This window comes from Pongo abelii, chromosome 10 (assembly GCF_028885655.2).
Source record: "Pongo abelii isolate AG06213 chromosome 10, NHGRI_mPonAbe1-v2.0_pri, whole genome shotgun sequence".
Lineage (NCBI taxonomy): Eukaryota > Metazoa > Chordata > Mammalia > Primates > Hominidae > Pongo > Pongo abelii.
The window spans coordinates 15501832-15529231 of NC_071995.2; the positions used below are offsets into that span (position 1 = coordinate 15501832).

At 38.1% G+C, this 27400-nt stretch overlaps 1 protein-coding gene across 1 annotated transcript; it reads right to left on the reverse strand.

Annotated features, from left to right (window-relative positions):
• Positions 1-1527: 1527 nt before the first annotated feature.
• On the reverse strand, positions 1528-19572 carry ART4 (ADP-ribosyltransferase 4 (inactive) (Dombrock blood group)). The gene is made up of 3 exons (XM_024256481.3): positions 19018-19572; positions 16497-17205; positions 1528-5413 (listed from the first exon to the last, which is right to left on the reverse strand). The coding sequence occupies exons 1-3, from the start codon at positions 19204-19206 to the stop codon at positions 5322-5324; spliced, it is 990 nt and encodes a 329-aa protein (XP_024112249.2). The 5' UTR covers positions 19207-19572; the 3' UTR covers positions 1528-5321.
• Between the last annotated feature and the right edge of the window lie 7828 nt (positions 19573-27400).

Sequence of the window (27400 nt, forward strand, 5' to 3'; positions counted from 1 at the left end):
ACTAAGAAGAATATATTGTTGAAAAAAACAAAGTGGTATTACATTTGAGGATGTTTCTAAATATTGTGTTTCGTCTTAAAGCATAATTAAAACAACCCTAAAGTAGTTCCCACTCTTAACTGTTCTATTTCCAGTGAGAAATCCAGGTAAACTGTAAATATCATTAGATAGACAATCTAGGCCTGGGAAACAAAATAAACTCAATTTTTGTCACTCATATACCAATTTCTATATACTTCAGTACCTTGACAATCAGAAGCCATCACTAAATATTTTAAATATGATTCATAAGTGAGAACAGTGAATGAGCAATAATAGACTTTTCTTGCTTATGTGAGTAAGACCAGAGCAGATAGTTCATTCTCACTTGTCTCGTGAGGTCTTATGATTAGAAAATACTAGAGGTGGAAAAATGGAAGTACTCTAGCCTTTCACAAAGAAAAGACTTTCACAAGGAAAACACTTGCAGAAGTAGGATATCTGAGAGGTGCTTGTATTTAAAGAAATGAGATAGGGCAGTCTCTTTGTCTACCATAAGTCTTTGGTTCTCATGCATTGTAAATGAGTGTGTACTCCTAAGATTGGCCTTGAAGTTAACTATTTCACATGATACCTGATAGAACTCTGTTGAGAATAGGAAAAGCAATAATAACTCCAAGCCAAAGCCATCATTGTAATTACTATTGTCATTTAAAATAAGGAATCCCTTCTCCATCCTCAGATAATTTCAAAATGTTTGGTAGGGAGGGTCAAGTGGATTTTGACCATTACCAGAGCTTGGAGGTCCTGGAAAAAACGATGAGTTTCAATACATTAACTCTCATTTTCTCTCCACAGCAAAGCTGAAACCTTGCTTATTTGTAATAGGTTTCTATTAAGAACTCTATTATTTTGAAGAGGATGTTAAATTGATTCATTTGCTACCATACACATACACACACACACACACACACACACACACACACACACACACACACAGAGGGTGAGGGAGAGGAGAAGGGAGACAGGACTGTCACTTTGCTACTTTTTCTGGACCTGTATGTGTCTAGGGTTTCAATCTCCTTTTAGTCTTAGGATTATGTTTCAGAATGTTGGATGCAACAGCTAGGGGGATTCATATGGAAATGAATGAGACAAGGACCAAGACAAGTCTTGGTGTAGAGTCTTTCTGTAAAGTGACTGGAAGAATGGCTGGTGACCACTCTAATGACATCATGTCTGCTGCTGCCTCCTGGCTTCTGGAAATACTGAGGAAAAGCTGTATTTTTTTCTCAAACCTATTACTCACATTTAATGTTTCTCTCAAATACTTTGGTTTTGGGTTCCTCTCATTTTCTCTAATATCCTTCAGTTTTTGAAGAACAAAGTGGGGTGTGTTTCTATACTATGCCTTGTCTCATTCCTCTTCTAGGCTGTGAGCATGGGATGGCCTAGCTGTTTGAATGAATCATCAGTAGGGAGGAAAAAGTGAACTGCCACACAATACAACACATGATCATTTACTATTAAAAAAATGAAATACTATTATACTTGTAATTTTTTTTCTTATTAGTCGCCAGTGTTTGCTGCATCTTGGTATTTCTGAAAGCACCTAATTCAATAAATGCTTGTTGAATTTTACCAAATCAAGAGCTAGTTCATTCAGTGTAAATCAATTTGATTCATATTATTAGACAACTCAGTACAAGAATACTGATTCTTCTAGCAAAACAAACTCTACTGAAATTTTCTTTCATTGGATTTTTTTAAAAAGTAAGAGTAAATAGAGAACTTCAGGATAATCTAATAGGCATATTAAAGAGAACACTTTGTTATAAAAATAAAGTATTACATGGGTTGAGTGTTTTTATTTTTTTATTTTTCCTGTTTCAATCAGCTTCCTCAGGTTAAACAGTATATTTCTGTACACATCAGAAGGAGACATGCATGTATTTGTTTAGTAAAATTACTATAGGACATAAGTACTTACAGCACAGTCTCTGTTAACAGTTGCATGAATTTAGACATATTTGAGCATCCACCTTATCTTTGGGAGATATCCCAGGCTAACAAATTTATCCCAGCAGAAATTACAGTGAAATTTCTAAAACTAGTCTCTTACAGTTTCATAAATATGTAACTTAATCAATTTAAATCTATACTCTACAGATTCCTTGCTCAACAACTTTGGACTATAGGGAGAGACTGAGGAGATGTGAACTACGTATATTTATCCTTAACCAAACTCATGAATCTACATAATTTTAAGAGAATAGTTTCTGTCTCCAGAGATTTGATCTGTAAAACAGCAGCAGGAGTTAGAACTAAGTTATCTTTTTTAGAAACTTGGCTATTCCCTTAAGGATGATAATTGTGTAAGTCACAGTGTTCTCATATGTTGGTGTATAGCAGAATCATCTAGAGGACTTATTAAAACAGACTGTTCAATTTCTGTAGTCCGGGATCAGGCCCTAAAATTCACATTTCTAACGAGTTCTTAAAGGATGCTATTGCTACTTGTGCCTGGAGAGTCAACGCTTTAGGAGAATTGTCTTACTCAGAAAATTATGACTTCTCATGGAAATCAAATGCTTTTGGCTGACTTTTTAGCTTCACTGAGTGGCTTCCAATTTCCTCTCCAGCCCACATTACCCCTCACTCTCTGCCAGACCTATCTGCTCCTGACCTTATGCTGTACATACATCGATCATTCCGTATCCACTTCTATTTTCTACTTTCCTCTAAATAAAACCTCATCTCTGATAGAAAGCTTTATCTAATCATAGGCCAGAGGGATCACATTTTTCTCTCAGCTCCAAGCATTTAATATTTGGCCTTGTTTTGGGCACTACGCACTTGGCACATACTCTTTCTTGTTTTTTTCTCCTTCTGCTCACCCCTTCTCCCAGCCTAGAGCCCTAAGGGCTGGTTCAAATGCACCCTCTTACTTAAAGCCTTCCGGGTGTCTCTTCTTGCCTCAGTTGGAAGAAATCTTTCTTTTGAATTGTTATGAACAGAAAACTTGACTTTTGCCTTTTTTTTTTTTTTGGCATTTCACTTGTGGCTTGCTTATGTTCTTAATTTCTCCTAAGAGATTGTAAACTCAAGAGAGCTCTGGCCTAGTGTTCTCAACTTTTAATCCCCAAAGTGCTTTGTACACAGTACGGCTCAATACATGCATTTATATGGCACAGGAAAAATGTACTTAAGATGTTGGGTGGCTTTTCCCAACATAGCATGTCATTACTGACTCATCGATGCTCACTGGAAAAGCTTGCTCCCAGAGCCATGCCCCCAGGACTCTCTACTAGGTAGCCACCAAACTGCCAAAGACCCTATCCTATGCAAGTCACATAAATTGTCTGTTTGTAGAAATTCTTTCTTTCTTTTTTTTTTTTTTGAGATTGAGTCTCGCTCTGTTGCCCATGCTGGAGTGCAGTGGTGCAAACTTGGCTCACTGCACTACCTCTGCTTCCTGGGTTCGGGCAATTTTCCTGCCTCAGCCTCCCAAGTAGCTGGGATTACAGGCGTGCACCACCATGCCTGGCTAATTTTTGTATTTGTAGTAGAGACAGGGTTTCACCATGCTGGCCAGGCTGATCTTGAACTCCTGACCTCATGATCTGTCCTCCTCGGCCTCCCAAAGTGCTGGGATTACAGGGGTGAGCCACCATACCTGGCAGAAATTCTTACCTTTATTGACTGTAGAGGCTACTGCAACTAGGTGACAGAGGTGATTTGGCCCTGTTAGTTTCAAATCCCAATTTAAAGAATGATAGTACAGAGATGCCTGAACTCCGTGCCAGGTAATTTTATGTAGCTTATTCCCCATTCTGTTTCTTTGATCATGACATGGGCCATTCAGGAAGTCCTATGGAGAGTAAATAGATGGACCGATTTTCAGTTTTGCTTCTTCTTATCCAAATCTCAAAAGGGATAAGGAGCATGGACTTTCAAAATCCAAAATTATAGAGCTAGCCCTCATCTTTACTCCATTTAGCCTGATACCAGGGTCTTTAGTGATCGTGATCAGGTTAAATAATCCCTTATGTTGCTACCTAAATTACTACCTGAGGGAAGCGTTAGAGAACATTTCCAGCTATGCAATTCAACAATTTATACTTCTTTGCATGTCCTGGTTTACATGTAATGAGACCTCACTATACCGCTGATATTTCTTTGTAATCAGTGTTTTTTTCCTCTCATACTCTCTGTTAACCTTCACACATACCCTCATGTTTTCCTAATATTTAAATTTGCTATGAAGACTTAAATTTGCCATGAAGTTCTCTACAAATTAACATATGAGTTTAAATTTTAACTTTTGTAATAGGAACATGCATGAACACCTATTACTGCTGGTGAATGAGATTTCACTGACATCTTTCATTAATTTTCCCTTTTATTTCTCAAGTTTCCACGTGTCTTCTCATCTGAGGCCATACTAGCTTAATCTTGAATGCTCATAAAAAATCTCTGAAGAAAATTCACACCTTGGTTAATCTCTGGGGTTCAAAGCTTTTCTCTTTGCTGAAGAGTTTGTCCTTTGCTTTTTAATTTGATCTTTGATTTGTTCCTATTTAGAATAACTAAATTAAAAAAATAAGGAAGAGTCCTTGTATTCATTGGAACTTCAACTGCTTGATGCTTGACATAGAAAATCTAATTCAAATTATACAAGCAAAAACATAAATTATTGATTTATATAATGAAAAATCTTGTAGTATTCAGCTTTAGGCAAAGTTGGATCCAGAGGCTTATACATTCTCATCAGGTCTCAGTTTCTTTTCATTTATCAGCTCTTCCTTTGTTGTGTTAGGTCCTTTCTCAAGGAGGTAGGGTCTCCTCTCTTGGTGGCAGGATCTTTTCTGGCAGCTATAAGCTCCTACCCTGCTTTCATTAATATCCATTCAGAAAAGAAGCTCCCATTCTATTTCCAATTGCAATTCCAAAAATTTACCCTGATTGTATCTCACAGGCTCTGATTGGATCATTTTCTATTCCAGCATGAATCTTTGTGTCCATGAAGAAGAAATACACTGATTGGCTAAGGCATGAGTTACAGGCCAATCACAGTCAGGAGGCTGAGCCAGCTCTGCATCAGTTGCTAGCTGGGCAAAGTGATTTCCCCAAGAGTACTTAGGGTGCCCAGATTGAAATAAGGCAAAGGGGTACAAGGAAGGGCATAAGAGAATTAGCAAAGAGGAGACCATGCACTAGTTTCAGCAGAAGTATGATGGGATCATCCTTCTTGGAAAATAAATGTCCATTTCTAGCCAAAAGGCCAATAAAAAAGATTTTATTTAAATATTTTTTTAAATAAAAGGAGCCACAAGATTCCTTTATACTCTGCTTTTGGAAAAGATGATGACACTGGTCAAAAAGGAGAGAGATGCAATAGCTATAGGATCAGGGATGCATTTCTTGCTGGAAGCTGTAAAAAAAACAAAACAAAAGTTAGAGATATTTTAGGTAGCAGAGTTTTTTTTTTCTTAAATTACCTCATCTATCCATTGATCCACTTACTTAACTTAGAAAATTCCTAATAAAAACATTTGAAGTTAGCTACTTAAAACACATTCTTTTAGATTTTTCGAACATAACTTGCTTATTTTGCAGATGATGAAACAGACACCAAGAGGTTAAAAGATGTACTCCCAGGTAACCCAGCCAGCTGGTGGTAGAGATCTGATTTTCCATCTTTATCATCACCGGCAGCATAATCACTGTTAGCATTATCCCCATATTAATTATCATAAGCTTCATCACCATTATGAAAGTTAACACAGACTGAGTGCTGATTTTGTGCTAGGATTTTTTTTGAGCCCTGGCTATTTATTAACTTACTTAAACCTCACAACAAACCTATGAGATTTTTATTCTCATTATCCTTGGTTTTTAGTTGATGAGATTGTGACACAGAGATGTGAAAAAACTTGCCAGTGTCACACATCTCGTAAGTAGTGTAGGCACCATTCAAACTTGGCCAGTTTGTCTCAATTCTGCATTCTTAACCACTAACCTGTTTGTCTGTATATTACATGTCCATCCATAGAATTTTTCATTACAAGGTGAGCAAGAAATATTCACACAGTCCTGTTTGGAGTGTGTGTGTGTGTGTGTGTGTGTGTGTGTGCTAACTACACATATACACCTTTCACAGGAAATGTGGGATAAGTTAGCAGCCAGTTAGGTGTGGAAGCAAAACTGGAAAATAAAAAAAAATATTGTCAGATATAACTAATAATTAACCATATAATGGGATGGGGACTGAAATGAGATGGGAGATGGAAACCCCATAAAAAATAGTCTAAATAAAGACTGGAATCTCTTTGCAGCCAGTCTTCACTGATTGTTTAAGGTAGAAAAGATGTTTCTGGGAGGAAGAGATTCAACTCTAATTGCCTCAATATTTGCTCATATTGTTTGATAGGATAACCAGATGAGGGAGAAATACATTTCTACTATTTTCACACAATATATAAATTTTTTTGAGTTTTTTGGAATTTCTATATAGGAATGTGTGTGTGTGTGTGTGTGTGTGTGTGTGTGTATACAAGTAGAAATTCCAAGACAGAAAAGACAGAAATTACTCTGGGTGTGTGTGTGTGTGTGTATAGTAATATATATACACAGTAATTTCTATATATATATATACAGTATATATATACAGTATATATATACTGTATATATATATATACAGTAATATCTGTCTTATTTTTTTGAGATGGAGGTCTCACTCTGTCACCAAGCTGGAGTAGATACAGTAATTTTCAAGACCTCAATTTTCACCAATAAGAGTTGGCAAGGAAAATTAAGAGCATACATCTTTCTAAACTTTTGTCAACGTTTGTGTTAAAATCAAATTATATGAATCCCTACAGAGACTTAGGAAGCATTAATACCACTTTAGCAGGTCAATCATTAGAATGGTTCTCAAACAATTTTTTTTTTTTCCTCTTCACTGAGGCTAAAGATCACAAGGATTTCCAGTCCCACCCTTTCCCAGTATTTAGAGAGCTTAAGGGTCTCTGTTAGGCCACACAGTAAGTGACAGAGCCAGTATTTAACCTAGAGGGTCTGATTCAAGAGATTATATGTTGAGCTTCCTGCAATGTAAATGTCAATTCTCAGTCCTCACTGTATTTGACCTATCAACCATATTTATGGTAGTGAATCACTCCATCCTCCTTGATACTTACTCTTCATTTTGCTCTTAGGACACCAACTCTATTAGTTTTCTCCTCCCTCACTGGCCATTCCTTCTCCATTTTTTTTTTTTTTTTTTTTTTTGAGATGGGTCTTGCTCTGTCACCCAGGCTAGAGTGTAGCAGTGCGATCTCTGCTCACTGCAACATTGGCCTCCCTGGCTCAAGTGATTCTTCCACCTCAGCCTCCCAAGTAGCTGGGAGTACAGGCGCACACCACCATGCCTGGCTATTTTTTTTGTATTTTTGGTAGAGACAGGGTTTTACCACGTTGCCCAGGCTGGTCTCGAACTCCTGAGCTCAAGCAATCCACCTACCTTGGCCTCCCAGAGTGCTGGGATTATAGGTGTGAGCCATCACATCCAGCCTCTCCATCTTCTTTGTACTTGACCTTTTAAAATGGGAGTGTCCTGAGGTTTGGTCCTTGGACATTTTCTCTCCTTTATTTATACACCTTTGTGGGGAGCTCATCCAGTCTCATGGCTTTAAATACCACCCATAACCCACTGACCTCAAATTTATCTTTCCATCCTGGGTCACTCCTCGGAATTCTACACTTGTGCATCAACTGTCCGCTCAACATGTCTGCTTGGGTTACTATTGCACATCTCAGATATAACATGTCAAATACCAAATTCCTGCTCTTAAATCTACTCCATCCCCAGGCTTCTCCATCTCAGCGAGTGCCACCTCCATCCTTTCAGTTACTCTAGCCAAACCTTGGAGTCATCCTTCACTCTTCTTTTTCCCTCATTCTTCACTTCCAGTGTGTGAGGACCTCCTTTTGGCTCTGAATCTGGTCAAACCTTACTGCCTCCACTCTACCACCTTCATCTCTCATCTGAATGATTGAAATAGCCCCCTACTTGGTTTCTCTGCTTACCTCATTACAGTTTATCCTCTAATGGGCTGCTAGGTCAGTTTTGACACAATCTTCTATGTTCTCTGCCCAAAACCTCTCAGTGGTATCCTATCTAAGAGGAAAAGCCAAAGTCCTTACAACTGCCTTTAAGGTCTTATGTGATCGAATCTACATCATCTTCTGTCTTCACTTTCTATTAATTTTCTCTCATTCCCATACATTGGCATCCTTGTTGTTGCTTCTTACTTGGGGCATTTGCACTTGCTGTGCTCTCTTCCTGGAATGCTCTTTCCTCAGATATATATGGGACTGGCTCTCTCATCTCCTTTCAACCTTGGCTCAAATGTCACCCTCTCAGTGAAGTTTTCCCTGATACCCAGTTTAATATTGTCACTCCCTCCCATGGTATTCCCTATCTCCTTACTCTGCTTTATTTTTCACCTTAGTATGTACCACCTACTAACTATGACATAATTTACTTATTTATTTTGTTTATTTCTGCCTCACATCAATAGAATGTAAATCCCCAAGGGTAGGGATTTTCACCTATTTCCTTCCCTGCACCTAGGATAGTGCCTAGCAAAAAGCAAGTGACCAATAAATACTGATTTGTTGAATGAATGAATAATAGCTGCTATTATGATGATGCCCAAATAAGAGACAAACACATAGACACTATTGTCTTGCAATCATAGTCATTCTTCAAAAAAAAATTCATAAGTCCTCTATATAATAATTAGGATGTTAAAAATAGCTTCCTTTTAATTTTATTATGTCAGGTTAAAGTGACTAACTCTGTTGATACTTTTTCTCTACCTCTTTTATGGCCATTATCATTTCTACCTGGGATTATTATTATTATTGTTGTTACACGGACCATATATTTAGGAAAATAAACGAAAGACAGCTGTGCATTAAATTAATTACAAACTAAAGTTTTATTTGAGGATACCTCACATTTTTTTTACTTTTGTAGTTATCTTTAGTTTTCTATTTGACTATCTGTTCAAAGTTTTTAATTTTCTCTTTACCTTTTTACAGTATTTTTAAAATTGGGGAATGTGATCCATTGATGGGTTGTGACATCAGCTTAGGAGGTCATAGCCATCATTGTTTAATAATGTAATAAAATAGGTTAGAATAGAAACACTAGCATTAACACTGCCTATGAAAAGGATAACTGTGTATTTTATGTGTATGTGTGTATTTGCATATTTATGTGTGTGTGAACTGACTTATAATGTAAACAGTCATAGTCAAGTAGCTTAAAACTAATGGTAGTTTCTCAGTTATATTTGCTGAAGAATGAATGAATCCCCTGAAACCAGACTATGGAGAATATTGTCCTGGAATTCTTATTAGAAAACATGGGGAAGGATCCTATTTTTGTCATTTGTAAACTGTGAATAATTTTACGCAAATCCGTTAAGCTCTCTGAATCTCAGCATTCACATCAGTACAGCGGAGTCAATAACTTGACTTACAGGGTGGTTGTAAAAACTAAACAGATAATGGGTGTCAAAGCATTTTGTAAACTAAACTGCTTAACAAATATCATTTTATCAGTATATTATAACCTGATTTCGGTCATCTCTACCTTAGGGTATAAAGTCTGGAAGAAATACATAATGATTATAACTTTTATTTCATGAAGTCTGAATCTGAATTTTATTAGACTGTTCAGAAGTAAATAGTCTCTTAAAAAACAGAAAAAGGTAGAACTGATGTGCACTATATCAAGTTAATCTAGTGTTTGAGGCAAATGCTATCTATAGCCTCTTTCTGTCAAAATGCAAGGAGCAAGAGTGTTAATATTTTAGAATATTACCTAGCAAAAACTTAGCACCCGAAAATGAAAAGCATTATTCTTTCTGCCTCTTCCTTTGTTTCTCTTCTTACCATCAATTTCACTGAAGCACATGTTTGTGCCATTAAACCATTATCCCACTTCCATGTGCAAAGTACTTTCCCAGAGTACCATTATCCCACTTCCATGTGCAAAGTACTTTCCCAGAGTTTCTCAGTTGTGTTTAGAGGAGGCAGAGACACCAGTGCTATCACAACATTCCCAGAAGGTGAGTATCACTTCCATTTTATAAATGAAGAAACTGGCTCAGAGGTTAAGTCATTTGCACAAGGCCACCTAGCTACTAACATATGCCCAAATCTTTCTGGCTCCAAAGTTTATTCACTTTCCACCATGCCATATGGTCTCCCAGGTTTATTCAATGACTCATTCTTTCATCCATTTATCTGAGACAGACACTCTACTTCAAGGTCATTGTGATGCCACAAATAGGGTAAACTAATTTTAGATAATTGAAGCTCAGGGTAAAAGAAAACAGGCAAAATAGAAAGCTAATAAAATAAATAATAATAATGGTAATAGTATCTTAAAAGTTTTGAGTACTTACATTTCTCAGATACTATTCTAAGAGATTTTACATGCATTCATTCATTTGCTCCCCACCAGAATCATACAGGTTTTTAAAAAGTGAAGTTTACATGTAAAACCAGGCTGACTACAAACAATTGCCTATATTTCTCTAGAAACATGTTAAGAATTTTGATTATGTGAAACATTTTAACAAATAAACCCCTGTTCTTTGTGAATCCAATGATATAGAACAGAGCATGTATTTGTGTGTCTACAGATTTTTGGCATAGGTTATTTTGCTGAAAGAAGCAAGATTTAAGGGCAAATAACTAACATTCTGTTAACGTATTTTGAGTCTTCCAATGGGCATGAAGACACCTGTTTCTATGGCAACCAGTATAGGTCACGTGAGGGGTGACAGAATAATTAGAGGGAAAGCTGTTGGTTTAGAATGACAATTTTTCCTTTTCCAAATTTACTTCCTTAAATAGTATAATTCTATTAATTTGATCTCTTGTCTCTCTAAAAGCAACAGATTCCTGGAAACTCTTTAAACCTGAGTTACGAGTTAACAGGACCAATTTTAGCATAAATTGAAGGACTGGGGAAGCTATGCTCTTTAATATACTGTCTCTTCTTTGGGAGAATTACAGTATACTGCTGGGTAATTTTAAAGGTCTTCAAGTGGTTTTCCAGTATCACGTCTGTCAGATTGAGAGGGAACAGGAGAGAAAACATAATTCACTTGGCTTATAGGGACTTCTGGGGACAAAGAATAGCTTGTGGCTCCTGCTCATGAAACAAAACAAAGCTGAAAGAATGAGAAATAGTGTCCAGAGAAGATTACAGTTTTGTGAGGAGTTAGATATCAGTGTTCCAGAACACCGTCTGTGAATTCCCTAGGCTGGGGTTAGTGGAGCAGTGAAGTGGGAAATAGCAGCTATCTAGAAAGTCGGGTCTGGGGAGAGTCCGCTGATCTTACTTCCTCCCTGTTAAGGATCCCAGATAAGAAAGACGCACTACCTCCTTCCTCTTATTGTTCATGTATGGCTCAGTCCAATACTGCTCCAGAATGTTGGGGTAAGTACTACTTATCAGTTAAAATAAATCACTTTAAGGACCTTTCTGATGTTCCTTAGCTTACTGATTGAGAGAAAAACAAAGAAACAAGGAAACAAACAAACAACACTGTAGCGAATAACTGAAAACATTCTGAAGGCAGTCAAACTTTTTTTTTTTTTTGACAGAGTCTCATTCTGTTGCCCAGGTTGGAGTGCAGTGGCGCAATCTTGGCTCACTGCAACCTCTGCCTCCTGGGTTCAAGTGATTCTACTGCCTCAGCCTCCTGAGTAGCTGGGATTACAGGCGCGTGCCACCACGCCTGGCTAATTTTTGTGTTTTTAGTAGAGACGGGTTTCACCATGTTGGTCAGGCTGGTCTCGATCTCCTGACCTTGTGATCCACCTGCCTCGACCTCCCAAAGTGCTGAGATTATAGGCGTGAGTCACTGCACCTGGCTGGCAATCAAACATTTTTTAAATAAGAAGAGATAGAGATGGTGTCCTATCCAAGACTGTATTCAGTAGTGCCCCCTTATCCTTAATGGATACATTCCAGGACATTCAGTGGATTCCTGAAACTACAGGTAGTAGTGAACCCCATATTATTTCATATATATATATATATATATATATATATATACCACCAGTGATAAAGTTTGAAGTGTGGCAGCAAAACTAGCATGAATTTCTTTTTCCTTCTTCACAATTCCACAGGTAGAAGATTCATTTTTACCGTAGATCTTAGCAACTTCAGCATACAATTTTTTCTTTCTTTCTATTAAGTTGAGAACTTTAAACTTTTCATTCAAAGGAGGCACTTTCTCTTGGGCATATCTGAATCTCCAAGATCACTATTCTTGCACTTTGGGGCCATTATGAAATAAAATGAGGGTCACTTGAAAACAAACACTGCAATACCGAGACAGCAGATCTGATAACCGAGAGGGCTACTAAGTGACTCACAGTGCAGACTGTGGATCCCCCAAACAAAGGGATGATTCACATCCCGAGAGGGAAGGCACAAGATTTCATCACACCACTCAGAATGGCATACCATTTAAAACTTAGGAATTATTTATCTCTGGAATTGTCCATTTAATATATTCTGCGGGTAACTGAAACCAGAGAAAGCAAAACCACAGGCAAGGGGGCATTACTGCAATTTTTTGCCCTCAACTAAATGGCTGTGATGCCAACTAGCCAATGGCAGATGAGGCTTAGGTAGGTCAGGTGGAACTAGAGGATGGACCAGCCTTCTCTGCAACCCTTAGCCAGAGTCTGGGGTCAAAGGAAGAAAGGCATCCCTGCAATGTGAGCTTATTCCTCTCCCTCTTTTACCTTCCCAGATAGTTTCATAGCTGTGAAGGGTGAGAAAATGCTCCAATTCTAGCTCTTGGCTGATTATACGATGCCTCTGACCTATCTCTTCCCTCTTCACTTCAATTTATAAAGAAAATATTAAGTTGAGAACTTTAAACTTTTCATTCAAAGGAGGCACTTTCTCTTGGGCATATCTGAATCACCAAGATCACTATTCTTACACTTTGGGGCCATTGTGAAATAAAATGAGGGTCACTTGAAAACAAATGCTGCAATACCGAGACAGCAGATCTGATAACCGAGAAGGCTACTAAGTGACTCACAGTGTAGACTGTGGATCCCCCAGACAACAGGATGATTCACATCATGACCAGTGGTATTTTTATTCTGCCGTTTACAAGCTTTTCTGCATGGCCACACAAGCTTCTAACTGATAAATTTCTGGGAAAAATTTAGTTACGGTAACTCACATTGCAAGTGACCATGTTGATCATTTACATTGTGACAACAGCTTACTTTTGACTAGGGGTTGAAGCTTCTAGAATATCTTCCCTTCTTCAAATATTGGAACTGTTTTTAATTAATTGCGTTATATGGTCATGTAGTCTAAGGCTCAGATTGCTTAGAGGTATATTCACCATCATTCATTCACTCATTCAACAAAATAGGCTGGGCACTTCTATGTGCCAGAGGACTGAAGTTAGTAATAGCTAACCCTAATTTACCATTATTATATGCTATAGAATATATAAATAATTTTATTTATTTATTTTTCTTTTAAGATGGAGTCTCACTCTATTGCCCAGGCTGGAGTGCAGTGGCATGATTTCAACTCACTGAAACCTCTGCCTCCTGGGTTTGAGCGAGTCTTCTACCTCAGCCTCCCTAGTAGCTGGGACTACAGGTATGTGCCATGATACCCAGCTACTTTTTGTATCTTTTTGTAGAGATGAGGTTTCACCATGTTGGCCAGGCTGGTCTCAAACTCCTGGCCTCAATTGATCCACCCTCCTCAGCCTCCCAAAATGCTGGGATTATGGGTGTGAGCCACCGCACTTGGCCAATAATTTTACATTTTATTTCACTTTCACAAAAGTCTTCTGAGGTTCTGTTATGATGATTATTAGGTAGATGAAAAAAGAGTGTAAGCAACTTGACCAAGAACACATAGCTATTAAGTGGTACAGTGGGATATAAATTCAAACAGAGTGGGTCTGGGCTCAAACTGCCTTTCTGCCTAGTTCTCAAATACTATGTGGTCGAGTTCCTGTCCCCAGGGAGCTTACAGAGCGATACAAGATTATTGATTCCCTTAAGTGTGATTGGTGATTCCAAATATTTCATTAAGACCAACCAAACTTTCAGAATTTAGTGATCTATGTGGCTACCCCAGCTAAACCTTAACTCAAAACTAAGTTAAAGTTGCATTTGGGTAGTTTCGCCATAGGAAAGCAAAGATCATTAATTTGGGTGGGGGTGTCCTGAAATATTTTTCTTTGAGGTTTATAGAGTGGCAGAATGTGAGTAATGGTTTATATTATATACTCCTTTCCCTCAGTTTCCCACTCAATGCTTGATATAAATCTTCTGTAATTTTTCATTGAATATATTTTACTGTGCTTACTATCCTAGTGAAGAATTATATGTTCCAAATTCATGATGAGAATGAAGTAATCATATCTTAGTCAGGTGTAGTTCTAAAGAATCCTGGAACCTGGCTATGAATGTTTTCATTTATTATCAAAATCTCACTGTTTTCTTCATATTCTACTATAGTTTTTAATCCTCTACAAACACTAATCTCCTGTGTCAGTGGGGCAGATACTCATTTCACTCATTTTGCTGCCATGTTTCCAAGGAGACATGTGAGGAGATGAAAGTATTGATAGGTCTCCTCTCCCTGGTCTGTATTTATAGCTAGGACAGAGTGAGCAGATTCTAGACCTCAGTGTGGATGCCAGTTTGAACACTTTTGCAACACTACCGCCCTGACATGTTGAGAAATGCTGAGAGCCTGAATTATAAATCATAGCAATAATGATACAGCGAAGACAAATTTGGGGATATATTGAAGGTAGACCCTGCAACTGGATTCTAGCTAATTGTGAGTGTGAATAAATTTATATATGAATAAAGACAGTCTTCTTTTTTTTTTTTCTGAATCAAAGAGGGCACAGGATTTGCTATACAACTACCCCTCCATGAAATGGCTAGGTGGCAACATAAAATTCAATCAGCCATGTTTTTCTTAAAAAAAGTTTAACTTTTTTTTGTATTTTGATATCTCTAAATTTTCCTGCTTCAGTTCATTTTTCACAATATCATCAGAGCCCTTTCTAAGATGTTGACCAAATTGATTTCTACTCCTTAAAAACTTCTAATGACTTCTCATTACCTACAGCATAAAATTAAAAGGTCCTTAGCATGAAATACAAGACCTTTTATAATGAGGCCTCCTCAGAATTCTCCCACCTGGATAAATCCTCTCCTCCCTTCTTACTCCTATTCTTTTCCCATATCCTACATTTCCTACACACCAGCCAGCCAGAATTTCAGAGTCCCTGAAGACACCAGGCTATTTGAAATCCTTGTGATTAACATATGCTGTGTCTTAGTCTGTTTTCTGTTGCAATAACAGATTATCACAGACCGGGTAATCTGTAAAGAAAATAAATTTATTTCTCACAGTTCTGGAGGATGAGAAGTCCAAAAGCATGGCTCCAGCATCTGGTGAGGGCCTTTGTGCTATACCGTAACATGGTGGAAGAGAAGTGGGTGCACAAGACAGAGAGAGGCTCCAGTGATCAGATTCTCTTTACAATAACACACTCTTACAATAACTAACCTGCTCACATGACAACAACATTAATCCATTTATCCAATCATCTCTTATTAGGAAAGATCCAATCATCTCTTATTAGAGCCCATTTCATAACACTGTTGCATTGGAGATTCAGCTTCCAACACAGGAACTTATCGGAAGACACATTCAAACCACAGCAAGCTATTCTCTGCTTAAAATGACTTTTCTTTCATTGAAAACTCCCATTCTCATGACAAGTTCCATATGGCTATTATGAAGCCTTCCTCACTTTTCCTGGAGAGAATGAGTAGCTCCCTGCACGGAGCAGCCACAGCTGTTTGCTTAAATATTTGGTATATCACTTAGTACTTTTGAGTGTATACATTTGTTCACATTTCCATTTCTCATTAGACTAAAAATCCTCCTGGGTTATAATTTTGCTTTATTCATTCGTATTTTCAGGGCCCCCATCACAATAGAAGATGATTAATGAACAGAAAATTAATGAATAAATATCTTGCCTCTTGCTTTACTTTTAGAACTCCTTATCCATGTAATGACAACGACAAAAACAATGAGTTTGAGGGAGAAGGTAAAAGTGCTATCTTTATGCTCCACCTTCCAGTCAAGCTTTACTCTGTCTGTCTGCAATTTTTTACATAATAATTTCATTGCAGAACTTATTGTCCTAGAGGTAATGGAGTAGGAAGAAAAGAGAAGAAGCCAATAAATAAAGTGGATTTTCTCCAATCTGTCAGTTCCATCATTACCAAAGGCTAGTTTTCATGTTTTTGGTCTTTCCCCCAAAACCCACTGAGAAAAAATAACTTTTATAAAAGAGCAGTGGTCTGTGATCCTGAGTGGCCTCAATTTAGATAAAGAATACCTTTTAGCAGCTGACAGTTATACGTGCTCAGGTTCCCAGTTGACGTCAACTGCAACCAGTTTCCTCTTGGGTGGTAGCTCATATTTATAACTTTAAACAGCTCATAGGGAGGGATCAAGACTTCCTTCTTCAGGGAGAAGTATTGTACAGGTGCACCCAGGCAGGTGAATATGGTAAATAGTGTCTGGTTTCCAAACTCCTGTGCCTCTTCTTTTAGGAGGGATGTGGAGAGGAATTGGCCAAATCGAATGGTGGCCCCTGTGTAGGCGTTGAAGTGGACATCCTTCGTCCTATAATGCACCTCATAGCACAGAGTGCCATTCTTCATGATACTGTCTTTCCTCAGCAGCTGGATTGCTGAGGTGAGGTAGTAGTGTAAATATTTGAAGTGGAATGAACGTTCATACTGCTGTGGAGTCCTGGCAACATAGGCCATGGCTCTAGTAAAGTCAGAATGAACATTGCTGTTCAATGTATAAAACAAAATAGCCACAGCGTGTGTGGTAGTCATGTTCTGGGGTAGAACTTTTCCTTGGTTAAGCCAGGTTAAGTGGGCTTTTTGCCACATCCTAAAGTAATTCGTCTGGGCTTCTATGTCTTTTGTGAAATAATCCCCTTGAGTTAGTTTCTCCATAACCTGTTTGCTACAGCCTTGGTACTGATCATCAAAAGAACCTGGTGCGAAGTCAAAGTCGATTTTAATTGCAACCTATAAAAAAAGAAAAATCTTGAGTTTAATTTTTCAAATCAGATGGTGAATGTGGTTGCAGATTTGCTGTACTCTATAAGGCTAAGTCTTCTCCTGGAAACCAATATTTGCTGAAGTAAGTTTCACTGAAAATCATTACACTGTTCCAATCCTTCCTGCATCAATGACCTGTGCTAGAGATTGAATTTGGTTTGATAAATAAATTACTGAAAGCTTGAAAAACTCATCTCCCCAGAGAGGAAGTAACTCTTTTAATATCACTAAAATCACAGCATGTTTGCATGGTAAGTACTTTGAAGAAAAAATTCATAATCTTGTAGTTTAATTACACTTTCTGTTTCCTCTACTTTCCCCCCTCTTTCTATTCTCTCACTGGTGTTTTCAAAAATATCACTTTTATGAATGTCCAAAACCAGATTAAATCCTTGAACTTTATCCTTAAGCTATGAATAGTACTAGGGGGGCTCTCGTAAGTAACAACCTTCTTGTCTACCCAGGTTCTGAAAACATTGATAATAAAAATAGCAAAATATGAAAGCCAAAATATCTGTTTTCTTACTGAATAAGGGCATGCTACAGCAGTCACATCGTTAGGTCTGATAGCAAGTGGCTTGTTAAGAGCAAATTCCAGAATGGGACCAACTCGTTTGCAGGCAGTACTGAACTGGGGCCTGCCCAGGTAAGATTCTTGTCATGGGGAAACAGAGAACTGATGCCCTTTGCCATCAAGCTAACTCCCAGGAGGATGAAGAGCAGAGCCAAACTCAGCACACCCAGTTGTTTTTTCCCATGTTACCAGTCAAGTACATTTGTCCCCCTCGGGGACAGCAGAGTGAGTCAACGGTTGGACAGTGGTCAGGAATGTGCCTAGGAAAGTCCCTCCCCTCCTGAAAAAGGACATTCCTTTCTAATGGGTAGCCAACAGAATGTTATTTATTCACGTCTAGTGCATGCTAAACTGAAATGACAGGTTTGAATAGAAGTCCACAAAATATCATCAGACTATCATTTAGAGGCATATGTAAATTATATAAATTCTAAAACATTTCTTTCTTGGCAAAGAAATGATGTTTTCCTAATAAACAGTACTCATTAAGGGACATGTTAAAGGATCACATTCCATCCAGTCAATGTTAAGGATGTTGGAACTGGAACTTAAAGAACATCCCATTTGGTATTTTTACTATGTTATTTATGATGAGATATCAGCTAGTTGTTTGTAAACTAGAACACATTTTTAAGACTGATTAAACGATTTTAACCAATAACTCTTCACAGCAGGTATTAAAATAGGTCTACGGTATCTATTTAAGCCAAGCCGAGCCAAACCAAACCAATAATACAATGTTCTGTCAATTGTCATGATGAACTCTGAAACTTTGTTAATATGTTACTAGATCTCAAATATGTACTCTGTCATCTCTTAACATTAGGTTGTTTTTTGTTACACAGATCTTAATTAAAATATTCACTTAAAACTTAAGTCAATCTGTATGCTAGAGTTTAAAGCCAAATAGACTTGGTTTATTTTGCATTGTTTGTACTATGGAAGCAATATTTTACTTAAGTTTTACAGTGGATCAGGAAAATAACTTTATGCCACTAGCGTCCATAATGTCAAGTGTACAATGAAGGATTCTACAATTTTTAATAACTGTTTTCAACACTCTTTACTAACATGATTTGTTAAAATGTCTGAATGAAACCAGATTCCGAATGCCTAAGTTTTGGGCCATTTAAAGGCTGTGGCCGGGTGAATGCTCTGTTGGAGCACTGATCATAAAGAGATCACCTCTTCAATTGTCCCCCTACCTCAGAACCCTCTGTGGGTCTCTGCAGGCCAGAGAGGAGCAGCAGAAATGGCAGCAGGCCTCCAAGGAGCCAGATTCTCATCGTTGCAGGAGGTGCAGTAGTTGGGAGAAGAATCTTCTTGCATCTGTTGATCAATGGACCCCATTTGCTTGTGTCACAAATACTTCTCCTTTGCCCTTGCAGCTTCATCCTGAGATGAATTCTCAGAGTTCTCCGTTGAGGTTTTCTTTCAGTCTCAGCAGGAACCTTTTTTTCCCATGTCTATGCTGAGCAACTTCTGTTGCCCAACAACCAATAGCTTGTCTGAGGGAAGAAATCAACTCCAACTTCTTTGCAAAACTGAAATCTCTGTGAAATAGCCAGACGCGCACACCAAATAAGGGTTTCTAAAGAGAACCCAAGTTACTTTTCAATTAAAAAAATAAAATCTCTGATCTAGTCTGTATTCAGGGGAATGCCGAAGTCCTGGTAAGTGTCAGACTCAGCAGTTCAGCCTTCCCTTTCCCAGCCAAACAGGAAAAAGCATGCTCTGTCCAGCGTTTGGGGCCAAGTAGCATTATCTGGAGCCCCAGGCTTCCATCAAAACTGATAAGATTGGCATGCGCAGGGTGGCTGGGAACACGCCACCCTGGGTGTCTATAGGCTCATCTGGCCCTGCTGATAGGCCCTGCCCAGGACGGGCTGTCACAGAGCAAAGTGTGTTTTAGAGTTATTGTCAAAAAGAAGGCTCTTTGTAGTGCTTTTCCCTGGCACCTTTGAAACTCTCCAATCCAGAGATTGTACCTCTGGGTTCAAAGCTCTTCCCCCATTTTCACTTCTGAAGATATCAGGCCCTCTGTCCACACAATTCCAGTCTCCAGTGAATCCTAATGATGACTGTCAGGAGACTGCTTATGTAGAGCTGACATAAGTTAAAATAGGGTCCACTGTGCAAACTTAATCAAGCACAGTTCTATTAAGCACTCTCTTTTAGGTAGGTACTACCCTTTCTAGTCTGAACATCCTTCCTGTCCTCCCAACCCTTGATATAATTATATTTCTTGCAAATATTTTGTATTTATGCTTCTGGATTCATTATTTAAGAAACTAAAAGTTAGCAATCCTTGATAATTGTTTTTCTTGCAAATATTTACTTCTGGATTCAATTTTTAACTTTTAAGGTAAACTAAATGCTGTTCTTAAGTATTCTAGAATTTTTTGGCACCCTAAATCTTTTTTAATCTAAATTTTCTGATGATTACAGCAGTTCTGTCTCATTAACAAATATTCAGAATATTTAGAAAGCACAAAGGAGAAGAAAATTACACATAACCCATCACTTGGAGATAGCCACTAATTAGGTCTGGATTTTGATTTATACACCCTTAGACATACACACACATGTTTCTAGAACTGAAATAATATAGTATGCAGTTTTGCACAGCGTTTATTCCCATTAATATTTTAATGTAAGCATGTCCCTATATAATTTAATACCTATTGAAACATTTTTTTAACAAAGGTTTACTATATTCCATTATATAGGTGCTGCCACACAATGGAATAGCATGGGTGGATCCATGGACAGTCTCAGAAAAAGATTGATAAGTGACTAGAACATGGACTCTTGAATAAGACATCTCAGTTCAATTCCTGGTGCTCCTTCTTCCTAAATGTGTGATCTTGGACAAGTTACTTAACCTGTCTGTCTCTCTGTTTCCTCATGTGTTGAATGGAGATAACAATAGTACCAACTTCATTTTAGTGTTGATACATTCATACCCCTTAGAATAGCATCTAGCACCTAGAAATTTTCCAATAAATAAAACCAATTATTATTATTTGCACCAAAGTTTATTTAATAAATATCTTATATTTAGCTTGTTTTCAAGTACATAGATCTTTGTGTGTTTCTCACAATTTTTAAGATGCAGTTCTAGAGATGTGACTACTAATCCATGGAATGCATACTTTTTAGATTTAATGGCAACCACTAGCAGTGTGTGAAAATATCCCTTTAAGACTTTAAAAATTCTTAAGATTCCTTATTAGCAACTGTTACTTTGGAATATTGAGGTGTCATGAAGAGAACTAGAATTAGAATATGAAAATTTGAATTATAGGTCGAGTTCTACCCACAATGCTGGCTGAGGTAACTTTAAAAAATAAGTAATTTGTGCTTAGCCTCAGTTTCCTTAACTTATATAAAGTTGTCAGGCTTAAATAAGGTGAAACTTTTGTTTTATTGAGCAAGTACTGTACTTCAAGACCTTTTTGCATGTTATCTCAACCCACGGGACGACCATGAGGAGATATTTTAACCTTTCTTTTATAAATGTGGTTGTTGAGGCCCTGTGAAGTTTAATAACTTTTCAGTAATCACAGGTGCTTTTCTGTCCCCTGAAGCCCACGATCTTAAAACACTCTAAAACAGTGTGTCATTTTATTATTATCTTCTATGAACGTTTTGCTATTTTTCCTATCGTGACTGCCACTTCCAGGATAAGACCACTGGAGGGCAGCAGAAAACTGTAACATTTTATACCACTCAGTCTAAAAGAGGGAGAACAGAAAAGGGAATGGGGCAGGGAGCAGGAAGGGGGAGAGAAAGAGAGAGAGAGAGAGAAAGATAGAGGGAGAGAGAGAGAGAGAGAGAAAGATAGAGGGAGAGGGAGAGAGAGAGAGGGGGAGAGTGACAGAGAGGGGGAGGGGGGAGGGGAGGGGAGAGAGAGAAGGCGGAGAGAGAGAGAGAGAGAAGGGGGATAGAGAGAGAGAGAGAGAGAGAGAAGGGGAATACAGAGAGAGAGAGAAAGAGAGAGAGAGAGAGAACCATCAGTGAAAACAACTGGGGTAGGGAAAAGCCCAAGGTCTGGTGTATATGTGAACATATTTGAATTAAAATGAAAAGAAAAGTTTTCTGACAATGTTTGGAGTCAATAAAAAGTCATCTTTGCCTTAAGGGCTATCTTATTAAGATTCTCATGTAATAATTTAATATTAGTTAATTTAGAGTTTGGGGTGCATTCAGTTATCATTTAATGATACCCGGTTCTTCAAAATGCAGCCTATTTGTGCTGTCTTGATGGGTTGGGATATAAGTTTTGAAGTAGCACAGACCTTGTGTTGGAATTTTACTTCCATCACTTCCTACCTTTGTGAGTTGGAACAAATTACACTAATTCTCAGTTGCATTTTCTTCATATGTAAAAGTAGACATGGTAACACCAGTCTTGCAGGGCTCTGTTGACAATGAAATGAAAGACCAACAACTCATAGGGTGTCCAACACAGTTAAAGTTAATTTAATTTTATTTTTTAAGCAGCTGTTTAAGAAGAGGTTTTGCTAATTTTCCAGATCTATTTTCTGGAATAAATTCTAGACATTCTAGACTATTCCAAACCTTCTTTCAGAGAATGGGTTGCAGTACTCACTAGAGGTCCTTTCCCAGGGAAGAAACTTATCTTCTGCTACCAGCCTTAAGGTTTGGCAATGAGCTTTAGTAGTTCCTGTTTAGATCTTGTTGAACTCCTTCAGATCTGTGTCTAAATTTAATAGGAGTGTTTTGTTATTCACAGGAAAGTTGTTTGATAGTGACCCCATAATTTGGTAGGCAGAATGAGTTTGAGTTATCTACGTTTTAACTTATCAGTTCCTTCTTAACTCTTAACACTCTTACAGAAGTGAGCAAAGCTCCCTCAGTTATTTCATATTTTTATAACTTTTTATTTAGATAACATTTCATGCTTACACAAAAGGTGCAAGAGTAGAAGGAATTTCAATACACTCTCCAAATTAATCAGTTGTTAATATTTTACCCCAATTGCTCTATCATTCTCTTTTTTTAAACAACTTGAGAATAAGTTGCAGACATCATGCTCTTTTACCCTTAAATACCTCAGCATTTGTTTCATAAAACAAGGACATTCTCTTATACAACCACAGTTAATTACAAATATCATTTATATAATATCATTATCTAATCCATAGTTCATAGTCAAATTTATTAACTGTTCCTATAATGTCCTTTATGGCTCTTCCCAGGATCACAATTTGCACTTAGTTGTCAAGTCTCCATAGTCTCTTTAAGCTGCAATACTTCCTCAGTGTTTATTTTGCCTTTTGACCTTGGCAGGTTTGAAAAGCATTGGCCAGCTATTTTGTGGAATGCCTGTCAATTGGGGCTTGCACATTATTTCCTGGTAATTAGATTCAGATTATTCAGTTCTGGCAGGGAAATCACAGGGAGATGTTTTACCATTCTCAGGAGACATTTGCATCTATTGTTTCAATACCTTTTGCAATAATAGTTATTAAAGCAATTGCTTTATTATAGTATCTGGTTGCTTGGTTATATATTGATCATCAGATTATGTTATTTACCCTTTCTTTTTCTCACTTTTTTCTTTAAAAGCATAGGATCTTAGTGTCAGGAAAGAGCTTTGTTTTCCTTATCATCGCCCCCATCACTCCTCTGTGAATTTCCTCAACACTGTTGACAGAGGAACTTCTGCTGCATGCGCCCTCACAACGGCTAGCATTCTGTAAGTGTTTGTTGAATGAATCAGTGAATGAATAAATGCTTCCAAATTTCAGTAGCTTGGGTAGCAACCCCAAGAAGACCATTTATTCTGGGAGAGACAGAGCAGAATTCCTAGTGGTGCATAGGAGGTTCTGAGGCCCAGGCTCACAGAAAAGACATTTGCCCAAGGGCTATGCCTGAGTCTCTCCAAATCCCAGGGACACAATGGGCAGCAGAAGATCTGACATAACTCAGGGACCGTCTCAACACTTGGGTAGAGCAGAGTGATTGGGAATACAAGGTAAGGGAGTAGCCATCCTTTCACACGTTTGAAAACGATATATTTGCTGAGCATGAGCTCTGCATGATGCTCTGGGGATTCAGCCATAACCAACCAGATATGGTCCCAGCTCTCTAGGAACTTAGATCTGTGCAATTTTGAAAGTCAGCTCATGGTAACAGGGGCCTAGCAGTTAGGAGGAGATTCTGTCAAAAAGCTTCATTTCCCAAAGGGAATTTAAAAAAAGAGAGTACTAGTCACATTAATTCACTAGAGAATGGGGATTAGAAATGGGTTCTTAATTTCCAAATCATCAATTTTTAGTGGAGAGTAGAAGCTCTAAAATTTTCGAGGCATAGTCAGGACTAAGAGAACTGGAAGTTACTTACATTTCTAGGGAGGAGCTGTGATCCCAGTTAAGTCTGGGATCACATTCCTCGATGAAAAGAGCAGTGATTGAGAGGACCCAGCATCCAATGCCCAGGCACCGGGCTGGCTCCCGCTGAGGCATGAGGGCATGTGAGGCTGCACGTGAGGCAGTCTGCACACAGGGCAGGACTGAGCTTTTAGAGGTGGAATGAGTGGACCAATCTATGGGAAACAAGATGGCAGAAACGGGAGATTAAGCAAGGGAAGAGCAGCATGATGACATGAGTACCTCTGCAATCTCCTTCTAGTTAACTTTCCTACAGTTCTATTTTTTCAAAAAAAGTGTGTGTGTGTGTGTGTGTGTCTGTGCACATGTATGTGTGACAATATAGTCTTTGGGGGGCAAGTATTGCTTCAAAATCTGGAGTTTTCTATTGCATTGTGTTCCTCTATTTTCAGCATCTCCCCCACTTTGGCGTTCGTTTTGGTGGAATCCTTGGCTGTTTCTCATGTACGTTGAGCTTGCTAAGCAGAACAAGGTTTCCCACCACCACCACCACCAGCAGCAGCAGCAGCAGCAATTCTCCGTGTTCCATGGATTAGTGGTTGTAAATTTACTTCTACACTTGTGTTAGTGCCCAGGCTTAATTTGAAATTAAGCTACCTCTCTTTGGGTATAATGGCTTTATATTAAATAATCCTTTGTTTATACATTTCTGTTTTGTTCACTAAGAGACAACGAACTGAAGGCCTTTTTACCAGGTTTTTTAACTGCACCCTGTGTAGTCAAACCCCTTCTTTTATATCCATGTGTCTCTACCATACTGGACAGAGGGGCACAATTCAGGGAGGATGGACCTTGCTTTTCTCTGGATAGATCATGGTGAGTAAATGCTTCGTGTGGCTCAGAAGTCTGCCTTTTGAAGGTTTTCTAACTTATTATCCTGCCAAACATAATAGCTCTTGCCCTACTCCGTATTTTCCCTGGATCACAAGCTACTCCCTAGAAATAAAGTTAACTTTTAGCATCTTCTGTCCTGACTGTATCTTGAACAATTTGTAACTTCTGTTCATTACTAGAAATTGATGGCTTTTCTCCTCCACCCAGCTATAGCTTCTTTGTGAAGGAAGACATAGCCTGGCTTCACTGTCTGTTACTGTTCCTGGGGAGGTGGGAAGAGTGAGCTACCTTTTTATGGATACGGTGGGTTCTAAATTTGTACTATAGCTGTTCTCCTATTAGCTTCCATGAGTATCTGGAGTTAAATCCATTCCACCTGTTTAAAGATTGATTTTCTTTAAAAAACTCTCATCTACTTGAGAAATTAGTATTACATTCATAAACATAAAATTGATCATATTCTTATAAAATTCATAACGCTGGCTTCCTGCTAACAGAGATTTTGCTCCTCCCTTGCTCTGAGACACGTTACAATCTTCTTGCATTGACTAATAATGAATGGTACAAACATAAATCACATTTCTCTAATCACTACTTTTTTGTTTTTACTGACTGGAGGGGAAAATGTTTCAGTTCACCTTACCCCAAAAGTAATAACATATCAAATAACACTTACTACATCAGTTTCATTGAATCCAAATTCATTCACTATTATTTAGAATGTTTCTGGTCTGCGGGGACCAAGTCTCTCTCACTGCTCTTTTCTAATGTTTGAAGATGCTATTCTGTTCTTCCAAGTTTTCCCTTTCCAGACTCAACATTCTGACTCAACTTTTCCTCAGAGAGCAGTTTCCAGACTATCATCCCGGCCATCTTTCTCTTTCTGAATTCCAGTAAGCCCATGACCCTTGTAAAATACAGCAACAAGACACTCCACATGTGTCTAATCTGTGGGACTAAAGGCTTCCTTTGTTCTAACACTTTGCTTCCACTGATGTTATTATAACCTAAGGCAAACCAGCTTTTTTGGGGGCAATTATGTCATACTTTGACTCACTGAATTTGCACGTGATAGAAATCATAAGTCATTACCATATGAACTTCTATTAGTAAGTCAGCTCTCACCAATTCTATGCATCTGTAAAGTTGAAGTAGATTTATCAAGCCCAATTTTAGAACCTTACATTTATGCATATTAAGTCTCTTTATTTTAACCTGTCAAGCACTTCTTGAATCTTAATATGAAGTATGTTAGCAATAACTCTTGGTTTAGTTTCATGAAAGAAAACCAGAATACTCTTCTTTTCATATCTTCATTCCAAACCTTAAAATATTAAAATTAGCACAGGACTAAGTAGCGATTGCTGGCCATGACAATAAGAATTTCCTTTTAGGTTGAAAATGATGCATTTTAAAGCTCTTTTTAGTTATCGATCAACCAGTTCTGCTTAACCAGGTTTGAACACATAATTCTGCTAATATCTTAATTAGGAAATTCAACTTGTCAGTTGAATTCTAAAGACATTTTTGGTTTAGCATGCATAATTAAAAAAATATTTGTATGCCCTCAGGTAGTCAAGCATTCTTCATTTACTCATAATTCACACCTTTCACCCTTAGACTCGTTTGATCTTGTGTATTCTCCACCTGGACTTTGTAGGCATTTGAGTTTGCCAGCCCTATCCGAATCATTCCACTTAGGATATAGAAACGTTTAAAGCATGTCACCCCTAGCCTAAACATGAGAGGAAAACTATATAACTTATAAAATCACAAATTTTCTTGAATCTATGAAAAAGCCGAGGTCACAAGACAACCAGGTTAACTGAATTTCAAAGGGCAACAGGCCCTCTGAGGAGAGATGGGGCACATGAATTGCTATATCTTTCTGGAAGTAGAGGAGAAAGAGGCAGCTATCTTAAGAGTGGGTAAAAAATAAGCAGCCAAAATTTTAACAAATTCTTAAAGGTCCAGTGTAGGCTAATGCGACAGTTCAGAATCTTCTAGAGATCTAGACTCAAGAAGAAGAGACACTCATTCTCAAATCCTTTTCCATAAGCCTCCATGGGCAATTCACAAGAAAGATTGGAGACAGGACAGGAGACCTGAGAGATTCCTTCTCTGAGATGAAAGTAGGTACAAAACCTTCGCTATTCTCTCTGTCTCTGCTGTTATTTGAAGCAAAAGCCATGTGCCCTGGGGGAGGGCGAAGGGCACTTGTCTGGTTCAGGAACCTGCAATCAAACAAAGCACAGAGGTCAGCTGCCACCAGGGGAGAATAGAAACTCTCCATGCAAGACCTTTCTTAGACACAAGGCAGAATTTGCTGCGGGGA